This window comes from Haliotis rubra, unplaced genomic scaffold, assembly GCF_003918875.1.
Source record: "Haliotis rubra isolate DU_JTF1 unplaced genomic scaffold, ASM391887v1 Scf792, whole genome shotgun sequence".
Classification (NCBI taxonomy): Eukaryota; Metazoa; Mollusca; class Gastropoda; order Lepetellida; family Haliotidae; genus Haliotis; species Haliotis rubra.
In genome coordinates this window covers 276,619-295,931 of record NW_025767515.1, presented here as the reverse complement: position 1 = coordinate 295,931, position 19,313 = coordinate 276,619, and the positions used below count along the sequence as shown (strand labels likewise).

At 40.5% G+C, this 19,313-nt stretch overlaps 1 protein-coding gene across 4 annotated transcripts in view; it reads left to right on the top strand.

Moving 5' to 3' along the window:
* LOC124261264 (homer protein homolog 1-like) overlaps nucleotides 1-17,052 on the top strand; it is a 76,345-nt gene extending 59,293 nt beyond the window's left edge. For 3 of the 4 annotated variants that reach the window (XM_046695577.1, XM_046695575.1, XM_046695579.1), the window contains exons 3-9: nucleotides 2,027-2,158; nucleotides 5,680-5,856; nucleotides 7,304-7,437; nucleotides 8,086-8,242; nucleotides 10,930-11,055; nucleotides 12,070-12,150; nucleotides 13,321-17,052. In XM_046695577.1, coding sequence (XP_046551533.1) covers nucleotides 2,027-2,158; nucleotides 5,680-5,856; nucleotides 7,304-7,437; nucleotides 8,086-8,242; nucleotides 10,930-11,055; nucleotides 12,070-12,150; nucleotides 13,321-13,518 — 1,005 coding nt within the window. In that variant the 3' untranslated portion in view covers nucleotides 13,519-17,052. The remainder of the gene's footprint in view (nucleotides 1-2,026; nucleotides 2,159-5,679; nucleotides 5,857-7,303; nucleotides 7,438-8,085; nucleotides 8,243-10,929; nucleotides 11,056-12,069; nucleotides 12,151-13,320) is intronic. The other variant, XM_046695576.1, reaches the window with a different exon arrangement.
* The last annotated feature ends 2,261 nt before the right edge of the window (nucleotides 17,053-19,313 follow it).

The following is a 19,313-nucleotide window of genomic DNA, read 5'->3' as shown; positions in this document are numbered from 1 at the left end:
ATAATGCATACCATGAGAAAGGATAAGTTTAAAAATTTGGAAATTTTAACCATAAATTGTATATTTATGTACTTATCCTATCTCACGCGATTAATACCCACCCGACCTGCCCCACCATCACAGATTACTGGAAGCTCCAAGACGAGAATGACAGGCACCGGTCGTGCTATCGGTGTGGGGGCAGAGGTCAGGGGGGTAGAGGCCAGAAAGCTTTGATTCAACTTTAGCCTACAGCACGTTTCCACACATGGTCGTAGAAGAAGAAGAGAGGTGCATACCGTGAGATAGGATAAGTATACAAATATACAATTTATGGTTAACATTTCCAATATTGCTATCGTATAAGTATAATGCATATTTTCTACGAACATATTTAACATAATAATTAACATAGGCTAAGCACTTTTGGTTACCTGGCTGGATACATTTGTGTAGGAGACATTTTGACAAGTCACCGCTGACTTCCCGCGGTACGCTGCCACTTTGATTGTAAAAACAAAATGTTGGCAATCAATTGTCAAATATGACTTCAATAAGTCAATGGGGTCTTGGGGTCCATGGATGACGAGGCTGTAATCTGTTCGTGATTGCTGAGAAAAATGTGAAATTGGTGCTATTGCAGTAGGTGCGAAAAACGGACCCTCAAGAATGTGGTAAGCGGAAGTTGTATGAAATGAGGTAATGCCATGTCACTCATGGTTTATTCGTCGATAAGCTGCATGAACCCTGAGGTACATCGGTACTGAAACCGGTTCAAGGACACCTGTACTAAAACCTACGCCTGTGTTAATCCTGTGCAAATACAACTGTATTAAACCTGTGCAAGTACACCTGTATTCAGCCTCTACAAGTACACCTGTATTAAGCCTGTACCAATACACCTGTTTTAAGCCTGTGCAAGTACACCTGTATCATACCTGTAGAAGTACACCTGTATTAAGCCTGTCAGTACACCTGTTTTAAGCCTGTGCAAGTACACCTGTATTAAACCTATACAAGTACACCTGTATTAAGCCTGTGCAAGTACACCTGTATTAAGCCTGTGCAAGTGCACCTGTATTAAACCTGTAGAAGTACACCAGTATTATGATTGTACAAGTACACCTGTATTAAGCCTGTGCAAGTACACCTGTATTATACCTGTAGAAGTACACCTGTATTAAGCCTGTCAGTACACCTGTTTTAAGCCTGTGCAAGTACACCTGTATTAAACCTATACAAGTACACCTGTATTAAGCCTGTGCCAGTACACCTGTATTAAGCCTGTGCAGGTACACCTGTATTAAACCTGTAGAAGTACACCAGTATTATGATTGTACAAGTACACCTGTATTAAGCCTGTGCAAGTACACCAGTATTATGCATTTGCAAGTATGCCTGTATTAAGCCTGTGCAAGTACACCTGTATTAAACCTGTACAAGTACACCTGCATTAAGATTGTACAAGTACACCTGTATTAAGCCTGTGCCAGTACACCTGTATTAAGCCTTTGCAAGTATGCCTGTATTAAGCCTGTGCAAGTACACCTGTATCAAACCTGTACAAGTACACCTGCATTAAGCTTGTACAAGTACACCTGTATTAAGCCTGTGCCAGTACACCTGTATTAAGCCTTTGCAAGTATGCCTGTATTAAGCCTGTGCAAGTACACCTGTATTAAGCCTGTGCAAGTACACCTGCATTAAGCTTGTATCAATTAAGCCTGTGCCAGTACAAGTACACCTTTGCATTATGCCTGTGCAAACCTGTACAAGTACACCTGCATTAAGCTTGTGCATGTACACCTGTATTAAGCCTGTGCACAGTACACCTGCATTAAGCCTTTGCAAGTATGCCTGTATTAAGCCTGTGCAAGTACACCTGTATAAAGCCTGTGCAAGTACACCTCCACAAAATTTTGTACAAAACTCAGGCCCTTGTGGAAAGCCATGCCATTTTCATTTTGTCATATTGACTGTACCTGAGCCCTTGTACTGGGGTCCTATAGCCCTTGTACTGAGTGTGTGATGTGTGTTGTTGCTCCAGGCTATTGTCAACAGTACCATCACCCCCAACATGACCTTCACCAAGACCTCCCAGAAGTTTGGCCAGTGGTCAGATGCAAGAGCAAATACAGTATATGGCCTGGGATTTCCTACCGAGGCTGATCTTGGCAAGGTAGGTCGCCACTTTCATATCGCTGGGAAACCTGTTCAATTCTGAATGATTTTTTATGTGTGATTTTTGGTGTGTGAAAAACATAAAGAGACACATTTTAAACTAGTTTTGGGTTATGAAACACCCCAAAATATTTTATTGTGTAAATTTTAGCTGTAAAATTCTGAAAAAGCTTTGACCAATACCCAATAAGTTTGTTTAAAATGTGAAATCATATTGTATTATGTTAGGGGTTGGGGACATGGTAGTCAGGATGTCACATCCCAGTAGTTACTTTCAAACAATTACAATTCCAATAGATAAATGAGCTAACTGTTTTTTCAGCATGCTTTCGATTTTTCTTATATTGGATCTGGAAACTTCACCTTTGAAAGGTATTATGTGAATGCAAAGCTGACAGAAGCCTTTTTAGATGTGTGTGTGTGTGTGTTGAGATCTGATAGTGCTATATTCAGGTGAGCTACAGTGCCCATGCTGATAAAAACTTGGTTTTGTGTGTGTGTTTTGTTCTTAAAGGGAAGTCATTTCGGAGTGTTTTCATTGTCTGGTGTGGTTTACATATTTTGAATCAGTATGTTTTTAAGTTATCATTTGGGTGGTGGTTAAAGCATTCGCTCATCAAGCCAAAGACCCTGGTTCGATTCCCCTCATGGGTACAATGTGTGACCTACCACCACCACATGTCATATTGCTGAAATGTTGCTAAAGGCGACATAAAAACACTCATTCACCTAAGTTGTCATGGCTTGTACAAAAAAACAAGTTATGCATTTTCATGTGAGTGAGTTAATATTTAACGTCACATCGGCAATATTTCAGTCATATCATGACGAGAACAATTTAATTTATATCAACATTAAAATCAATAAATTGAGAACATAAAAAGTCATTTTCATGTGAGTCATTCTTAGATCAAAGAGATCGGACACCAAACATGCAATAATCCATGTGAGAATTAATTATCAGAGGCAACCAAATTGATCAGCTGATCAGCTGTGATTTGGTCAACACTAATGATTGGTGTTGACCACGTCAATCACTGGATTATCTGGTCCAGACTAGATTAGTTATGTGCGTCCGTCATGTAGCTGGCACATTGCTGAGTGCCGCATTACACAACAAACAGAACAATATTCCCGGCACTAGGATCCCCGGGTTCTGGAGAGTAGACAAGTACTAGGAACCCCACCGGCCCCTGACTGTGCAAGACACAGATAGGAAGTCAAACACAGAACTGATCCTTATATAGCAGGATACAGGCCCCATTGTCTTCACTGTATTTACATCTGAACAACCCAGCCTGATTTTTTGCACACTGGTTTGTCTTAATGCCTTACATTACACCACTAGTCACAAGGGAGGATTTTCACAGGCTCTTCCAACCTAGGTTGGTAATACACTGTTTAGGAATTTATTTGTTATCTGTTTCATCATGGTGAATATGTGACCAGTTATTGACATTTAACATCGGTATCAAACATTCCTTCAAACACATAAATAATTATTGTGAATGACAAACATCAGTTACTTAAATATTAATGGTAAATAAACCCAAACATTTAGAATTAACGTGCCTGGGCTCATCACACCTATTCCATGGTTTACGTATTCTGAATCAAGGCACACCCAAAATCACCTTAAGACCTTTGACATTTCATGTTTGATTTGAAATATTGGCCAAAATATTGCAGACATGACTTTCACCTTTAATATACCATGAACACACACGTTATTACCCATAATTGATGAGCTCCATGAGAAGGATACAATCCAAGGTACCCATTAACTGCTGGGTATTATAAAATACAAAAAAAGACAATGTGACACCATTTTATTTGATTGTAGACAAGTAATTGAAGTGAATCTTTTATTAGTTGATGAATTTTACATGACATGATGGATCACAGCGAGAATAGGTTAACACCCCTATACACCCAAAGCAAAAATGTAACCTTTGTCCTTGTCATGATAACTGAAGGCTTAACCACTATCCCTCCCTTAGTGGACTAAAGACAGGTGCTCGTGGTCGTCTGAATGGTGTAGCTACTCTGATTGTGACCATTTCTTTCCTCCAGTTGTCTCTAAAAGTAAGGTGGAGGTGGTGTTTGTTCAGGAAGCTTGTTCTGTTGGGGATGTGCTGCTAGCCAGTCTTAGCCCTAAACTGTAAAGTTGGTTGTTTGAAGAGTTAATGAAGCACTGGACCTTCTTGACTTCACAGACTGAGAGTATTTACAGGGGAGACCACTCTGTGTGTTTACACAGGACATTGGGGACATAGCTTGCTATTAGGACAAGAGTGAAAGTATTTGTACCATGTCCACAGTAAATACATCTGTTTGGGGAATGTGTTACAAGTTAGTTGTATAAATTATTTCAAATTGTGATAAATATTGGAAGTAAGTTTTCTGGCATGTTTATCTCTGTTGATACCTGAAGAATGTGTCACACAACAAAATCTGTTTTATGGTACAAGGAAACTTGACAGATGTTTCTGTGGAAATTATATTATTTTTTGTTTAGATTTTTGAGATGGCCACTATGGCACCAACAGCAAGCCTTTCAGGGGAAGCCGAGACTTTCTGCAGGGCAAACAATAGATTTGAACAGCAATGGCAGCTTCTTCTGTCTATATTCCTAATTTCTAAATTAAATTCTTTCAGTTAATTAAACATTTAGCAGTGTAATGAGAACTCCACACACAGTTCATGAATCTCTCACTCATCTAATTCAATATCGCCCTGACGCTCTCTTAATAATAGGGTACTTTAAATAAGTTGAAGGTGTTGGCATGCCCCCAAGGCTGAAAGAGCCGTGAGGCAGGTCCGCTGTGAGAAGTAATTACGTGCATTCATGTTACTTAACAAGTCTGCGGAGGGCAAAACACCCTGTCTGCTTTTGCACCTCAGCTGTGGCAGTGGTTGTTGTTCACATGGTGACTAAACATGTCCTTGGAGGGTGGTGTGTGTGTGTGTGTGTGTGTGTGTGTGTGTGTGTGTGTGTGTGTGTGTGTGTGTGTGTGTGTGTGTGTGTGTGTGTGTGTGTGTCTGTGTGTCTGTGTGTCTGTGTGTCTGTGTCTGTGTGTGTCTGTGTCTGTGTCTGTGTCCATTGTATATCGTTGCATTATGAGTTAAACATTCAGTGTTTTCTTGATTAATCACATGAACAGCAGGAAGCCAGCAGTGACTTGCCAAACTGTCTCATACATAAATTGTATTCAGGAACATACCAAAATGCTATGCTATAGTCATCCGTGGACCCTCATGGCAAGGGATGACTTAATCTATTGTATCGACATTGTTTTGGCCTTTCTTCCCATGTTAATAGGACACATTGGGATGTTGCTAGAGACTGTTCAAACAGTGCTGAACCACCTATTCACTCGCTCACTCACTATGACAGACTAACAATTAAATATATCACTCTACTTTTTATAGGGATATGATTTACCTTTCTTCTGTTTGCATAGCATCCTGACACATGGTCGTTTGGGTCGCTTCAGTTTTATCATTCCTGACTTTCAGTTCATTGAAAAGTTCAAGGAAATCAAGGACCTGACCAGGAGTGCCGTTCAGCATCAGCTGCAGTCTGGAGGTAGCGAAATCAACGGCACCACAGATGCCAATAACTCCTCCCCAACAGAACCGTCCCAACACCGCCAGTTCCTTCATCAGAGGACCAACAGCCTATCTTCATTACCAGTATGTAACCTTGTCACACCATTCAGTAGTGTTCCTATAGGAACCCAACAGGGGATGGATGGGTCCCCCAGACCCCCCACAGGGAAGGATGGGTCCCCCAGACTCCCCACAGGGAAGGATGGGTCCCCCAGACCCCCCACAGGGAAGGATGGGTCCCCAGACTTACAGGGAAGGGATGGGTCCCCAGACCCCCGGACTTCACAGGGGGATGACGGATGGGTCCCAGGGAAACATGCATAGATTATTAGGGGCAAGAACGGCAGCCGAGTGTACAAAACGGCAGTCATCCAAAAACGGCAGTCATAGCACCCCGAAACAGCAGAAAAATCGTCAAAGATGGCGATGTTTGGACACGAACAGGCTTTGGTAAATTCGTCACTATGAGTCTAATCTTGAAAAATATATATTGGGATGTAGTGCAGCTCTTCAGTTACTTTATCTTGCCTTCATGTAAAATACTTTAATTTCATTTGCCAATGACGCTTTAACAAGTTTTCGTGTCACCCCTCCCAGGGGGGTGACGACTGGAAAAAATTCTACCTGCTGCCATGGCAACTGCCAAACTCTCCGCCAAGAAGCTGTATCACAAACAATCTTATGATGTCATGATATGACGCATGCAGTGCACGGAGTTTAATTAACTGTTTTTGAGTTCACTATGTACAAATTTATTTTAGTGACTTTCACTGCTTTATTTAAACTTTGCCTCATTTGCACACTCAACTTAAACATAATTAACCATTTTTATCGCAGTTTTAATCTTGTCAGAATATGTTTCACTGATTTTAGAAATCCAGTCGAGAAGCAGACGCCATTTTGTTTACATGTCATATAGTTGGTAGCGAGCTTATCAATCTTCTAAATAAAATAAAATGATATGTTGTACATATAACATGGCGGTTTTACACTTCTCCCTCAGGTAATCCGGTCTGATGTACCCCTTTTTGTAGCTGTGTTATTAGCAGTAGCAGTGACACTGGCACAAAGAGGCGTACATCAGGCCGTATTACCCTCAAGAGAAGCATACAACTTATAATAACTCGAAGGTTACCATGGTTAATTCATCTAAGGTTGAAAGAGTTGCTTCCCTTTCTTTGTTGTGCATTTTAATCAATAAATGGCCTTATAGCTCTCTTCATACAGCAGTAACTCAGGTCTGATTAATGTCTAAGGATTAATTTTAGGCATGCCTTTCAGGTTAATAGTATTTGTTTAATGTATGAATAGAAATGATTCTAATATGAACAAAGGTACGTTTTGTAAAACAATGATTTAGTTCTATATACCATTGTCATTGTAGTTATGGCTGTAGACTAAAACCCTCCTCACTTAATGTCTGCTTGGGATAAACAGTTGCTCTGTGTATTTAGTCCTAATATTTTTACTTTTGCAGTTAATCTATTTTGAGAAAGAAAAGTTTTTATTGGATGGGTTGTGTATTGTGTAGCAGGGTGATGTCGGCAGCTTACGTGAGCGTCGGAACTCGTTTACTCAGGGCAGCAACAATCTTCCTCAAGCCAGCGCCACAGAGGCACAGCTCAAGTATGAAAACGACAGACTCAAACTTGCTCTGGCTCAAAGGTGAGGGGATGTGAGGAAACTAGTGTGAGATGTTGGGGTAGCTAAGTGATGAAAGTGTGTATCTATATGTCGGACCCGGGATAGCATCCTACATGGCTGTGATTTGAGAAAGGTGTACCCAGGTGATTTCTACAATGGATATTATATCTGACCTTCTATATTTAATATTTATAGTTCATACCTGTGGGCATACTACACTTCATTGCATTGAGATGATGGCATTTAGATATACTAATATATACTGTCAAAAAGTGAACAGTGTTGGAACAGGTGTAGTGAGGTGTTTACTTCAGTTGGTCAGTCAGTGTTGGAACAGGTGTAATCAGGTGTTTACATCAGTTAGTCAGTCAGTGTTGGAACAGGTGTAGTGAGGCGTTTACATCAGTTGGTCAATCAGTGTTGGAACAGGTGTAATGAGGCGTTTACATCAGTTGGACAATCTGTGTGACCCCGATTGGAAGAGTAGGGACCCAGGACCTGATGCTTTCTGTAAGACAGGAGTAGTGGTCACATCAATAGTTTATCTGACTTTGGTTGAATAGTTTCCCAGTACTCAATGCCTTGTGCTTGCTTAAGCTCTCAACCTGTGGTTACCCTACTCTAGAATGGATTATTTTTAGGCTGTAGCAATTGATGTTGTTGTTTTAGTTCTAGTAATGCTAAGAAGTGGGAGGTGGAACTCCAGACCCTGAAGAACAATAACGCACGCCTTACTGCAGCGCTACAGGAGAGCACATCCAATGTGGAGGAATGGCAGAAACAGTTGGCAGCGTACAGGGAGGACAACTCTGTCATGAAGAAGAAGGTGAGTTGCCTCCCTTGGACTGATATATATTCATTTTTTATTTTTTTTAAAGAATGAAATACTGCCTGTCTAACCATATTTGTATGAAGGGATGTAAAAGAACTAACTTTAGTTTAGCTGTCATAGTTTTAAGGAAGGTGATATAGCCTGATGTATTTTGCCGAAGACCTGTCTGACATCTGTACAATATCGGAATCCACAATTTGCAAGAGGCAGTATTTATCCCAACATGCACCATTCATTGGTATGTACATTTATGTGAGTGTGTTCTCACAGAGATAGAGAGCTTAAACTGGCCACTGGTATCCAGTGCTGTGTGTAAAAGGCAACTTGATGGGATGATCAGGCTCTGCCCCCTCCTCTGCATGGGACCTTTTTAGAAGTGATGACTTTCAAAGTGTAAAGTCTTGAAGCAATCTTTCCAATAAGAATACAAGTTAGAATATCTTTAAAGACTGTGTCAAATTTGGATATCATAAGCATTATCATTACGCAGTCAATGTACATTTCCAAACATTTGAATGTTTGTGATATGTGACAAACCCAAGTCATTCATTCAACCCATATCATTCAGTCAACACAACTTACAAATTCCGACTCGACTCAGTAAACACAACTTACAAATTCCGACCCAACTCAGTAAACACAACTTACAAATTCCACTTTAATCACTTAACACAACTTACTCATTCTAATTCGCTCACTTAACACAACTTACTCATTCTAATTCGCTCCCTTAACACAACTTACTTATTCCAATTCACTCACTCAGCACAAGTTACTACTTCCAACCCTACTCACAAAACACAACTTACTAATTCCAACTCATTCGCTAAACACAACTTACTAATTCCAATCCCCACTCACCAAATAAAACACACTGATTTAAAACAGCTCACTAATTCCAACTCGCTAAACAATTTACTGAACACAGTCACTCACACACCCGAAACGCAACTCCGTCAATAGACCCAAATCACCCACAGTGAATAACAACATAACCCTGCCCACTCTGGTCAACAACTGTTTGCTTCTCCATGTTCTCAGTGTGCTATTGATCTGTCCTATACCTGTCAAGGTGCTCACTCCACCACTCAGTCACACCTGTCACAGGAAAGGATAATACCTGCATGGACAGGTACTTTACACCTTCACATCAGGGTGATCATCCTGTGATGGGTGTCAGAGTGTAGTGTGGACTGGTGGGATATTGATCACTGGATATTGATTGGTCACTGAGTTGTGAGATCTCCTACATGCAAACACTTCACCCTCCCCATGTTGACATGTCAACCACACTGGATCCTAGGAGGAGGAACCAGATATTCCCTGAGTGACCCTCAATGTGACAGGCTGGGCATGATTACTATATTACAAACCGTGATGCAAGCCTTATGAAGTCATTAGTAAATAGTTGAATAGTGAAGGAATGTATCCAAAATCTTCCATTATGTCCAATATGACGAAATCTTATCTTTCCCCAAAATACAAACATTCAATATTCACAAACATAGAAAATTAACAATGACTACAGGGTTATTTCCCCTCCTTAGAAAGTGAGTGTGTTGACAATCTGGTGATGAAGGTTGACCCAGCGACAACACACCACACACCCTCCGACATGGCCTGTTTATTTCTCCCAGACCACCACACACCACACACATCCAGCACCAGGAGCTGAAACAGCCACACTGCCTCCATCACACACTGACATGATGGTAAGTTCTGCGACACTCAGCAGCATCAGGCGTTCGTCACAAGTGTTTTGATATAGAGATACATTGATTTTATTTTCAGTTGAAGTTGAAAGGGTCAGATGTGTTGAATGAATATGTTATGTAAAACACTGGTGTGTATTGATGTCTTGTCTCCCTCAGACCAGACAAAAACAGGTAATATGTGTTGAAAACTGGCATCAACATGTGCTTGGTTCAGTTTCTCATGATCAAGAGGTCAACCACATACTTACAATTACATCACAGATTTGTGATCAGATCTTTTCGAATTGATGTACAAATTTACCCTTGACAATATTTTTTTGTTAGAGCCATAAGTTAAGATATTTATTGGCTCATCTCTCTGTCGTATGAGATATCCATGGCAATTTGAGTCTGTTATACAAAGTATGAAATGTGATTCTCTTGTGTGTATCTTATTGTGAGACACAGATATGCTGCTGTTGTCTGCAGACACATGACCTTGGCCAAGTGTGAAGTGTTCAAACACATGACCTTGTCCAAATGTGACTTGTACAACCACATGCCCTTGGCCAAGTGTGAAGTGTACAGCCACATGCCCTTGTCCAAGTGTGAAGTGTACAGACACATGCCCTTGGCCAAATGTGAAGTGTACAACCACATGACCTTGTCCAAATGTGAAGTGTTCAAACACATGACCTTGTCCAAATGTGAAGTGTACAAACACATGACCTTGGCCAAATGTAAAAGTGTACAGACACATGACCTTGGCCAAATGTAAAGTGTACAAATGTAAATGTGTACAGACACATGACCTTGGCCAAATGTGAAGTGTTCAGACACATGACCTTGGCCAAATGTGAAGTGTAAACACATGACCTTGGCCAAATGTGAAGTGTACAACCACATGACCTTGGCCAAATGTAAAGTGTACAGACACATGACCTTGTCCAAATGTGAAATGTACAAACACATGTCCTTGTGTTGCAGGTGGCAGAGATGGACCAGAAAGGTGGTGGTGGAGCCAATGATCGGACAGAAGCATTGGAAGAGCAAGTGCAGCAGATGCAAGTGCAGATTGAGCAACTAAGGGGAGCTAACTCCATCAAAGATGAGGTACAAAGACTTTCTGAATAGTTGCTGTTTATTCACATTCTCATTTAATCCAATCATAGTTCTCACTACTGCGAAACAAACATCTGGGGGAAATTCCATTATAAATCATATCAGAACAACCTTTCATCCTCATCAGAGCGTTGTTTACCTAATCTGGAAAGTCACAGTTGGAATGTGCTTTCTAATCATGCAACCTCAACAGGTTAACACAGGATATGTTTAAATGACGGTTACAGGCAGGATGACTGATTCCATCAAAATAATCTTCTTTTTCTTGCTTCAGTGGGATAAACTGCCATACAACCTCTGTTAAACATTCCAGAAGTTTCTTTGCCTAGTTTTTTGGTTTTTCAAACCATGGTCAGGAATCAAGGTTATTAGTTTGATACTAGAGCTTAAGATTTGTTTCAGTGGCATTCTAGAAGTTGGTGGAGATGACAAAACTTTATGGTTGATCAACTTCTTTATTTTCATAATAACAACATTTCGGTATAGCTTCTTATACTGTTTTCAAGCATATTCAAGGTATACCGAAACGTCACTATTGTGAAAGCAAAGAAGTTGATCATCCATAAAGTTTTGTCATCTCTAAAGCATAAGAGCTCAAGAAATATATTTTTTGATTGGCTGATGTTCACTTATTGTTAGTCGTTTTCATTGGACAGTCCAAGTTTGGTAAAGATTGAAAAGGATTAGTCAGATCTTTGTTTAGCTATAGTGAGAACTTGGATCTCATTGTAATGAGATTGATGTTATTGGATTGTTGGAAACCCTAAGTACTATCAAGTACTTGTTCTGTGTCACACAAAACTGTCAGTCCTTTAATGATGCCTTTTTGTGAAAATACAATTGTATGTACTTCAGTGAGGACTCAGTGATTGTTTTAAAAGTTATCCTTCAATAAAAAGAAGAGAGAACATGAGATAAATGTTTATGATTGATGATTCCACACAGTTCCACTGTGACAATAAGTTTTTAACCAATACGTCCTACAAGATATCCATTCATCCACAGGAGTTAGAAATGCTCCGCCAACAAGTAGAGGATCTATCCAGTAAGGAGACCAACTCCACCACCCTGCAGGCTCCTATACAGGTACGTGTAGTATATGTGCTTCACTACTGAATGCTGGTCAGGGCAGATGGTGTGGTGGTGTTCAGCCGAGAGAGTGTAGCTGGGGTGTGACGGCTTGCTATAGGTCAGGGCAGATCCTGTGGTGGTGTTCAGCAGGGAGAGTGTAGCTGGGGTGTGATGGCTTGCTATAGGTCAGGGCAGATGGTGTGGTGGTGTTCAGCAGGGAGAGTGTAGCTGGGGTGTGATGGCTTGCTATAGGTCAGGGCAGATGGTGTGGTGGTGTTCAGCAGGGAGAGTGTAGCTGGGGTGTGATGGCTTGCTATAGGTCAGGGCAGATCCTGTGGTGGTGTTCAGCAGAGAGAGTGTAGCTGGGGTGTGATGGCTTGCTATAGGTCAGGGCAGATGGTGTGGTGGTGTTCAGCAGGGAGAGTGTAGCTGGGGTGTGTGATGGCTTGTATAGGTCAGGGCAGATGGTGTGGTGGTGTTCAGCAGAGAGTGTGATGGCTTGCTATAGCTGGGGGCAGATGGTGTGGTGGTGTTCAGCAGGGAGAGTGTAGCTGGGGTGTGATGGCTTGCTATAGTTCATGGCAGATGGTGTGGTGGTGTTCAGCAGGGTGAGTGTAGCTGGGGGTGATGGCTTGCTATAGGTCAGGGCAGATGGTGTGGTGGTGTTCAGCAGGGAGCTGGGGTGATGGCTTGTGATGATGGTGTTGCTATAGGTCAGGGCAGATGGCTGTGGTGGTGGGCAGATGGTGTGGTGGTGTTCAGCAGGGAGAGTGTAGCTGGGGTGTGATGGCTTGCTATAGGTCAGGGCAGATGGTGTGGTGGTGTTCAGCAGAGAGAGTGTAGCTGGGGTGTGATGGCTTGCTATAGGTCAGGCAGATAGTGTCAGGGAGAGATGGTGTGTGATGGTGTTCAGCAGGGAGAGTGTAGCTGGGGGTGTGATGGCTTGCTATAGGTCAGGGCAGATGGTGTGGTGGTGTTCAGCAGAGAGAGTGTAGCTGGGGTGTGATGGCTTGCTATAGGTCAGGGCAGATCCTGTGTTGTGGGTCTAGCACACAGCCTTACGCCCACACACATCCTAGCCCACAGCCTTAGACCCACATATGTCCCAGGTTTTAGCCCTAGACCCACACTTCCTAGCCTGTTGTCCAGTATTCTGAATTCAAGTCGTGTGTGTTTCCTCTACAGAGTCTGGAGGAGGAGAACCACAGCCTGTCCCTCAAGGTCCAGGACCTGCAGAGGCTTCTCAACAACTCCAAGGTCACCCAGGACGCCGATTCCAGGGAACTTCTTTCAGTTCAGACTCAACTGGGAAATAAAATCACAGAGCTGTATGAGCTTCATGAACAAATAGTGTCTATAGTGAAGAAAGAGTCGACCAGCTAGCCGCTGGCCCTGCTGGATGTTCACATAATACACTGGTGTGGCCTTCTTCTTCCGGCAGATATAGGGGAACATCTTCTGCTGGAGTTCATTTACTGATTGACTAATGATAGGTTTTATCATATGTGGACCACTCCATTTTGTCTCCTGACCTCTTTGAATGTGTTAATACAAAAGTGTATTGGGATGTGTTCAGAGGATTATGTTTTTGTGGGTTTTATAGTGGGAGGTGTAGTTCATATTGTTCAACAAGGACTTTCAATGTGTCCATGTGAAGTATTTTGGATGATGATCTGAGGTTCATTGTTTTATGGTTATAATTTATTTTGGAACCAGTTGGTTGTGCAACTATGTTATACTTGACATTATTTATATATTATCATATTAATGTTAATTATCATATCATTCAGTTTATGAATCGGTTTTGTTTTTGAACCCAGAAAAGGTTTTCTGCTTTGTGACACATGTGTGAATTCCATTATTCTTCACACTTAAAACTTGTGTTGCAAATAGATGTTTCCTAGTCAGGAGAGTCTACTTAACAAATGTCGGTGTTCACTAAGCAAAAATGATTTATTTCAAACAGATATACTGCATTTAAGTGTGGGTTCCGAGGGGGAAGAGATTGTAAATACTGGTGTGTTTATAAGCAACAGTTGGGACACCATTCAGTCCCCCTGCTGTTGGTATAATGTATATCTATATACTAGTATATGTCTATGTGCCATAGTTATGAATTGTTTACATTATTTTATTGACCGAGAGTAAGCATCCCTTATCCACTGAGGTACTCTGGTTTGGTGTTCAGTCTTATCATGATCGTTTGTCCATTAGAAACTGTGCATGTGCATTTCAATGATACTTCTGTGACTTTGGACTTTCAAGCTGATGCGTCATGTCGTGATGGTTTAAATACTTTGGGAAGCAGTGAGGTATACACTCTGTCTTACAAGGCCAAAGCTCTGAATTCATTGGTTTATGTTTATGAGTAAAAGTGGATGAAAAGTGTCAAGTTGCTAACTTGTCTGGTGATGTGTAAATGGAGGACATCCAACCGGCTGGATGGGAGAATGTTTCAGTTTGTTTTCATCGAATCAATTATAGTTAATAAGTGCCCCCTCAGCTGCAGAACAGTTTCACATACTGCAGTCAACATATTAAGCACACTGCTCCTCCTCAACCAACTTCTGAAAAGGTCTTTTAATGACAGTTTATATTTCCTTGTATGTGTTAGCTTTGTTTGACCATGTCAAAGGGGTATATAGTTGCCAAGTAACTATTACCTTAACAGACAACAATCTTTAACAAAACTTTTAATTCACTATTTGTGATTTTTATGAGCAAGCAGGGCTATTGACAAATCCACTGGTACACTTTAGAATGTTATGAACCTCTATCAACATGTAAGTAATGACCACAAAACCATGGCGGCTTAGTATGTGTGCATGTGAAGTCATGATTGTTTATCACGGAGTCTCCTCTAGAAACAATCTGCAGATGCCATATTGGGAGAGGAACTGTCATACATGTCTGCAATACTTCTCCTGGATGTGTGTACCTCAGAGAAGCTGCCATGTAAATCCCTGCTATCTGCATGACTTTCTTGTGATAACAGACCTGTTGGTTGAATCATGATAGCTGAAGAGAACAAACTATTATTTATCACTTAGAGTCACATGATGTTACTCGTACTTAATTATGTGTTATGTTTAGTGATGTTATTGCTTACACTTCAGTTGTTGCAAAATCATGTGACAGTGTTCAGTATTTTACATAACCACTTTACAGAAAGAATTTCTTTTATGTATCTATGTTGATGTGTAATATGACTGTCAGTGGCATTGTACAACAGGGCATGAAGCTTCAGTTGAGAGGTAGGGTACTCCGAAGTCGTAAATATTCACATAAATATGGAAGCTGATGTGGGGATGTTGGTAGATGTCTCAGTACTGGGGATTATGGGTACACCAGGGTGTGAGCCTGAGGCCACACAGTCCTACTCTGTATTGGGTTTCCAGCAGGTGTATCCTGTCTATGGACATAATGGAGATGTCGACTTCATGCTTTAAACGTTTTGCTGTGAACACATGGTCGTCCAAAAGAATGTGCCTTGTGAATGGAAAGTAGTTTCAGTAGACAGCTGAAGGGAGTGATATGAATTAATAGTTGCAGTAAGAGCTTTGCTAAGACGTGAGGACCTTAAAGGAGGTGTTTGAGCAGTGAGGTGCCTGAACTGAATTATTTTCCAAGTCTAAATTTCCTCATTTGGGCTTTTCAATTTAATTCGGATTATTTGTTGCTATCAAAATTATATATATTCAGAGTGTTAGTCTATGAGGTGCCTTAGAGCAGATCTGTCAGCACTTACACCCTGTAAGAACATCTTTGAACACCAAGGGTCTCAAAGGGGTTGTTTGAGAACTGATGACCTTAAAGAAGATTATTGAGCACTGAGGACCTCCCTGACTGTCCATGAAGTAATACTTGTATCCATTGGGGGCCCATGCGGGAAAAGGTGTGAACTTGATTCCAACAAAGAACTGATTCAATTGTGAGCTTTGTTATGAAACAAGTAATAAGCCAGGTGCATAGCAAGCCGATTTTTTCATGTAAGCCCGATAGGTTGCAAAGCTTGTTATTTAGATAGTATTGAGGACTTGCCCAACCTTTTTAGCAACAATCATGTGTAAGCCCGGGCTTTTTTTTATAATGGTAGTTACGCCCCTGTAAGCCTTTGTTTCCGACCTTTTATTTTCTAGATATGTAAGAGAATAATTTATCCAGTCATATTCAAGGAGGTTGTGATATGTTTGTGATGAGAATGGACCCTTGTAGTCCCAGCACCGAGACTGTAGAGGGAAGCTGTATCCTGATGCTCCTGTGTGTCACAGGGTTAAATACTCATATGGTTGATATTAAATCGCCTAGCAACCAGCATGATCCAGTGCAAGACACACTTTCATGCCACATCATGACTAGATAGATGAAATTTATGATTGTGTTTCCTCATTTAATGTTTCCCCGTTAACTGCCATTGTGTTGTAAAGATCTGATGATTTCTCTCAAGGCTATCTCATGAAACTACAAAACAAATCCTCCAATGAACAATTCCAAACTATTTTATGTAGGACAAGTTTATTTTGTATTTTTGTCTTGTTTTCTACTTAATCAGTATTGTCATATACTGCACCAATACTTACCTAAGTATTTAACCGTGTGTAAACTCGTTAACTCAGGTAGGACAAAGATGGTGGAGATACACATTATGGCAGTATTCAGGAGGTTGTGGGTGGGAGGGGTATCTCAGATTATATCATCTTATGTCATATATATTTTTGTAACTTCATTTGATAATAATGTTATATTTTGTAATATTTTTTATTATCAAATTGAAAATGTGTAATCAAAATACTTTGTCAGATTTCAACAAAACAGCTGTTTGAGTCATATGAACATCAGTCTACACACTCAATATTTTAACCCTATACAGGTCTTTTAATGAGTACTCATCTATAAATACAGTAATATTATTCTCTTCCCTAGTATATTGTTGTCATTGATGGAGTATTTTCTTCTGCCACTATGGTTAGTCAGATTACCTCAGTAACTATGTATGTGTAATTATACCTGTTTTCTCATGAAACACTCTGACCCTCAAATATACTTGTGATTATACTTGTTTACATCTGTTGTCCCAGGTAAGACAATGTAATTTCGATATGTGAATATACCAGTTAACATCTGTTGTGCCAGGTAAGACAGTGTACCTCTCAATATGTGAAGACACTGATTAACATCTTTGTAGTGCCAGAAGACACAGTGTAACACTTCATTTGTGAATATGCCTGTTGACATGTTTTTTGGGTACCAGGTAACACAATGTAACACATGTTTACATCCATTACATGAATGGCTCACAGTGGAACATTCAGTATGTGAATAGACCTGTTTAAAACTACTTTGTGCCAGATCATTATTTGCCCTCTCCACGTCCAATGCTACTCAAGACTTTTACCACTATAGTGGTTTAGATGGACCAATAGTGTAAGTGCTTGCTACACCCAGGTTGATTCCACATCTACCTAGAAGTCCCTTTACAGCTCCAGGCTGTAGGTATGGTGGCTGACAGTGACAGAGGTTTACCTAATCACAGAGTAGATCAGAGGTATGGTCTGGTGTATACAAGGCCTGTATTGTCATGTGGCTACAAATTACATTGTGCAAAGTCCTACATTGACCTCTTGTGCTGCAAGCCGTATACAACCTGGTACATATTCTCATATGAAGCCACTGTTGTAATCAGCTGGTCCACCTCAGCTTCTGCCAACTGGTTCCACAAAAATGTGGCTGTTGAAACATGTATTTTGTGCTATTTTGTTGTCAATCTTTCAGTCACATTCATACAAGTGTCCAGTGTTCAGGTGGACACTGTTATTTATGAAGAAACATTTTTTGGTTTCCTTACATTTAGAGATAGCTTTATCTTCAATGGCCCAGCTATTTCCCCCACACATAACCATCAAGAACCGTAGTGCTCCCACTTACTCACCAGGAGGGGAACTGTAACCATAGAACAAATTATATATTTTCTATACAAACACATAGTCTTTTCCACCATCAGCATTATAGAGATGTATGAAGACCACAGATTGCAAATGATCTGAGATGTATGTATTGTTTTCTAATAAACCTGTCAGTACACAACATGGCCACAAAAGATGTTCGAAGAGGCTTATAAACATATACACAAGCTCCAACTTGAATACTGTGTTGGACATGTGAAGCCTGAGAGTCTCATTGAAACAAGTGAATGCAAATTTACAGGGTATTATGTTTTCAGGAACACAGGCCTTCATCAGGGCTAAGATTTACTTCTAGTTTCACAAGCCCACAGAAATGATCTGCTACTGCTGTAATGTATATTTAATGGTAATAGTGGAAAACAAGATGGAAATGTCCCAAGTCTTTCCAGAAATCAGCTTGGGCAAGTGAACTTACGGTTATAACAAACCCAGTTTGGGTAGCCAGTAAAGTGATGCTTGTATATGGTCCTAGAGGTGCTTGATATGTCCTGACAGACAGCTGATGGTCCAGCAGTACTCAAGTTTTATTAGGCTTCCACAATACAGGTTGATACCACTGTTGTGATGATGTTCCCATCTTGCATAAGGCCAGCACAAGAACCACTGTCTTCATCTATCAAAAGCAATCTGCAATATTTTACTCAATTTGGCCAGGTAAGATTTGTGTAACAGGAGCCTATAAATCTATTTTTGAACCCGTCTCAATCACATTTCAGCTATGCTCACTTAGTGTCAATTGGCACAACCCCCTTCAACAGGCACTGCAGTAAATAGTTGTATGTTATATCATGTTGAGCAGTGTCTTAAGACATGTATACATTTTATATCAAGGTTTCAAATATGATTAAACCAATTTTGAAAATGTTCTAGTTTTCCTTTGTTGATTCAGAGTATTTAATCCTTGATATGCCAAATTTCCATGTTCTTTCTGGGACTGCACTTTATTAATACAATTCGAAATTCCAAACAAACAATACAAATTCCAGTATGTTTTTGTGTTCCAGTATGTTGGGTAAAAATTAATAAATGAAATCATGTTATTAGTTGTATCATTTCACCTAAAATCTACACAAATATGTCTTTTCTTCAAAATTGATTACGGAAGTGATTGTTTTCTCACATTCTTATCACCCGACAATATGTCCATGCTGACTTCGACATCACTCCGAGTTTAATATGTAGAAAACAGGAGGGTCACAATCAGTGTAAAATCAG